Raw genomic sequence first — 4,579 nt, forward strand, 5'->3', positions numbered from 1 at the left:
TTTTTATCGAGAAACAATACTCATATCAGAACATAAAATGTCTTAGTTTCTACCACGACAAGGGCTCAAGAAAATTATTGGAAAGCACAAATAGAACTGGAGGGTCCAATTCGGTGTGAGCAAACAACTTAAAATTACCCTGCCAGGGAAGCTAATATTCTAACGAGAATCTGAAAATCTCGAACCAACATTTTGCCAGTTTCAATCATCACAGCTTGTTGTTGTACCAGAACACACCTTTGCTCTGCCCACCTTCATCTGGTTCAACATAAAGACACTCCTTTGCCTCCCTCCACATTGCTTTATAAACCGGTGTGCCATCAAACTGATAATAATCTCCCAAAATTGGCTTGATCGCCTTTGTAGCTTCCATTGCATGATAATGCGGCATGGTTGAGAACAAATGATGTGCCACATGAGTATCTGTGATGTTGTGGAAAATCTTGTTCAAGATTCCATAATCTCTGTCAACAGTTGCCAAAGCTCCTCTCAACCAGTCCCACTCGGAGGAATCATAATGGGGCAATGATGCGTGAGTGTGTTGTAGAAACGTGATCAACACCAAAAACCCATTCACGATCAGCAATGGTACTCCGTAAATGCATATAACCCACATAAGTCCTTTCACCATGGCAAGACGGTAGAGCCCATAAGAGACAGCAAGAACACCAGCATCAGAAATGTATATTTGGAATCTCTGGCGATCTGTGTAGATGGGGCCATGAGGGTCATAGTGGCTTGCGAACCGATCATATGGCCTGCCTGAAACATTAAAAGTTAGGTAGAGAGGCCAGCCTAGAGTCAGTGTGATTGCTAGTGTGACCACCCGGCCTGGTGGATTGTTCAGGTATTTGGAGTACCATGGGATACTAGATTTTTTCTTAGGGACGAAGACCTCATCACGCTCAAGGGAACCCGTGTTAGAATGATGGCGGCCGTGGCTATACTTCCAGGAGAAGTAAGGGACAAGAAGAAAGGAGTGGAGGATTAGACCAACTATGTCATCAAGCAACTGGTAGTCGCTGAAGGCATGGTGTCCACACTCATGAGCTATGACCCAAACGCCTGTCAGGACACATCCTTGAATAATCCAGTAAATTGGCCAAGCAAGGTAAGAGAGTGGTTGAGGAAGGTGGTGGAAGTAATTGGTAGCAATATAATAGAAGATAGCCGTTATAGTGAAGTCGTAAACAACATAGGAGAATGAGTGGAGTACAGAACGCTGGAAACAATGAGGTGGGACGGCTTTCTTGATCTGGCTGAGGGTAAATGGGGGCTTTGAGTGTGGAACTCGCTTCAGACTGCCAGATTCAGATTTACTGGGAGTTAGGGGAGCTACCATTCGGCCACCGGCACCCATTGCTTTTCCAACCTGCAAAAACGTGATACCACTGAGTAGTGTATGATCTTGGACTGTTTCTACAACAATCTACTAAAAATTCCAACTTTCAAATAGTTATGTAGGTTCAACGAGCAATTCCATTGATTTCATTGAAAATTCTATTTTTTTTAATATATATAGTTATAAAAAGGCTTTTGCAATCTTTTAACGGTTAAACCAGCTCAATGCACTACGAAATAGCCATCCGGACTTGCTGCCCTGCCAGCAGTACAAATTACATCTAATATTTTTCCAGATCCCCTAAATACGTACTCAACTCCACAAGCTGTTGAATTCATATTGCACGATATATCCCCTCCCTTATCCCAGGGCAATCAAGCTTTCTACGGGAAAGTTTAAAACAAGGAATTCAAATGTACAAGGAGACGACAACATCTCTGGTATCCCTTGTTATTTCGATGAGTACGTGAAAACGGAAAAGGAGGCGAAAAACTCAAATATGTGAAGTCATATGGGATGCGACGAAAAATAGTAACAAACAAATATTTTTCACCTTTTTCGAGCAAAAAGAGAAAGCAAAAGTAGAGTGAAAACCAGTAGTGGACTTCCTTTTCACTGTCGGAAAGAAAGCCGAATTGTAGGGTCCAAAAGCAGGAGAAAGCAAGTGAAATTGGCAGGGACTGTCTTTCTTTTTATAGTCAAATTCTCACCACTAGAGAAGTGATTCCATCCTTGAGAGAGAAAGGCTTAGTCCTTACCAAGGTAATACATAGAACACAAAATTAATCCCGCGACATATACGATGTTGTAGGGCACAAAGTTACGTCACTCTAGACTAAGCAAACACCAAACACAGTAAAACCCAGGTCATGCTGCCAAGACGAAAGAGAAAGTAAATACAAATACAATTCCTACCAAATATTAAACCCAACATTCAACGTACCTAAAAAATATAGATTTTTTTTTTTTGATAAGTGACGTACCTAAAAAATATAGATATAAAATGCACTCAGCTTTTATACTCCAATAATTTGACCTACCAAACTCGCGCGTGAAATAAAAAACAAAGGGAAAAAACGAGTACATACGCCCAAAGCAACTCCTTTAGAAAAAATATAACTTGGTCAAGAATATCATTAGTGCACTCTTGAAACGCAAGTTAGGAAAGCGACTCGTCCAGCAAAGATATTAGTATACGGATATTAGCATACGACTCGGTTCAATAACGCGTGGGTGCTGGGCCAAGCAGAAGTTGATTGTGCATTTCATGATTCACGAACACCGACTGATTTATTGGAAAGATCTGATCCCGTGCGCCGAAAGATCAAAAACATCTAATTAAACAGCGAATGTCATCTTCTCCATGATCTATTATTCTATTCTTTTGCTAATTACTTCCACTATTATTCATCATATTGTTGGTAGCTCTTAAATATTGACAAGTCTTAGGACCACTTTTTCTCTTTGAAGTTCCAATGAGACTCTTCGTACTAAAACCTTTTTTTATTTAAAAATAAATCAAAGATAGATATTTCAACAAGACCAACGAGTCGATGACTCCATGGTCTACCCCCTCATCAAAAAAAAAAGAAAAAAAAAAAAAAAACAGGTGCCTGAACTTTCGAAATATTGCGATTTACGAATGAAGAGAGCTACAGATGGTTTCCTTCTTTACCTAAATAGTTAGGATCATTCCCACCTTGTGGTAATCCATTGTTGACCATTAATATAATACCCCTGTTTCTCGAGGAAAGCAGTTATGTGGCTGTGAGCCTTTTATTCGCATAATTGTACTAGAATTTCGGAATATTCGTTATAAAAGCAAAAAAAAATTTATAAATAATAACGATTATGCTATTTTTATGGCACGACGCTTTTCTGTTGAAGAAGACATCTTTGTCGACAATGTTCCTATCACCCAATAGAGAACAGGACAAAAATAGACTCATTCGAATATAAATGGGCTAGAGTGAGTGCAACGCGTTTTCATGTACTAAAAAAACCTTTCAAATCAATAAGCATACGTAATGAAAGCAGATATTAAGAATCAAGATACAGCCTTGCAGTTTGTAATCACACAAGGAGACAATATAATTTTTCTAACCAACAATTTATAATGCTAATAATCAGATTTGATAAATCAGTAAGCTCGACGAGTGAGGAATTGAACCAAAAAGGAACACTTAGATTTACAAAACAAAAAGATTAACAGTTAGATCGAAAATCAAAATCAAAACCTATGGCCATAATAGGCTGGGAACTACGAGTCTACAACATGGGATGAGGTCTTGCAAGATCAGGTTTAGATCCAACCTACGAAAGTTCAAAGCGTTTAAAAAAAGAAGAAGAAGAAAGAACCTAGGAACATAAAAATGTTCCTACGTCGTCATATTAGGATTCTCCCCACCAATCAAAATCGAGAAGAAGAAAAGTATTCCAGTCTCCAATTATAATATGATAATATATGCATCCTTAGATTAAGCTCAAAACCATAGCATTTCTTGGCTCAGGAATCGCGAGTTTAAGCTGGAAAATAAATACTAAGACCTCGCGTTTTGGAAGGAAAAACAAAGGCAAAGATCTCAAACATGGAGAAGAGTTAGGAACAAAAACCGATCATTTCTGACTAGATCTAAACGAATCACACCACAAAAGGAGGATATCGAGCTTCGATTCGAATAAATTTTTCATATTCAATTAGAAAGCACAGAATGTGAATACACCAAATCGAGCTTTCACGAACCTGACCAAATAGAGAAACTAATTAACATCAGGGAAAGCACAAAAGAAATACCTGAGAAAATAGAGAAGCACAGCCCTTGAACTTCAATGAATCTCTACCCCCTCTCTCTCTCTCTCTTTCTCTCTCTCTGTGAGTGGAGACGCTGGCCGATGAAAAGCCGGCCTCTCTTCAGACCTATCGCTAAGCTTGTATTTAAGCCTGCCGTTCCCTCCACCAGACACTCACTGTATATGTAGTGTCTACAACATGTTGTTTGTCCTTTTACGTAATTTAAGAGTCTGCCAGCACGTTCTTGCATACGCGGCAATCTCTGAGTGGCTTATTGCTTGGTCCACTGACCGAATCAAATTATTTTGGTCACGAGTCGGCACGACTCACGTGACTGGGAGGCATGGGCCATATTTTCCAGTTTTTTTTTTAATGGCCATGAAAAAAAGCGGCCCGAGTACACTAATAATTTAAATCCCCAAAGAAAAAAAAAACTAAATTAAATC

General features: G+C 39.2%; 1 protein-coding gene across 1 annotated transcript; it reads right to left on the bottom strand.

Moving 5' to 3' along the window:
* LOC121264660 (delta(12)-fatty-acid desaturase FAD2) lies at positions 1-4,302 on the bottom strand. Its single transcript, XM_041167937.1, has 2 exons — positions 4,137-4,302; positions 1-1,372 (listed from the first exon to the last, which is right to left on the bottom strand). The coding sequence occupies exon 2, from the start codon at positions 1,358-1,360 to the stop codon at positions 209-211; it is 1,152 nt and encodes a 383-aa protein (XP_041023871.1). The 5' UTR covers positions 1,361-1,372; positions 4,137-4,302; the 3' UTR covers positions 1-208.
* Between the last annotated feature and the right edge of the window lie 277 nt (positions 4,303-4,579).

This window comes from Juglans microcarpa x Juglans regia, chromosome 5D (assembly GCF_004785595.1).
Source record: "Juglans microcarpa x Juglans regia isolate MS1-56 chromosome 5D, Jm3101_v1.0, whole genome shotgun sequence".
Classification (NCBI taxonomy): Eukaryota; Viridiplantae; Streptophyta; class Magnoliopsida; order Fagales; family Juglandaceae; genus Juglans; species Juglans microcarpa x Juglans regia.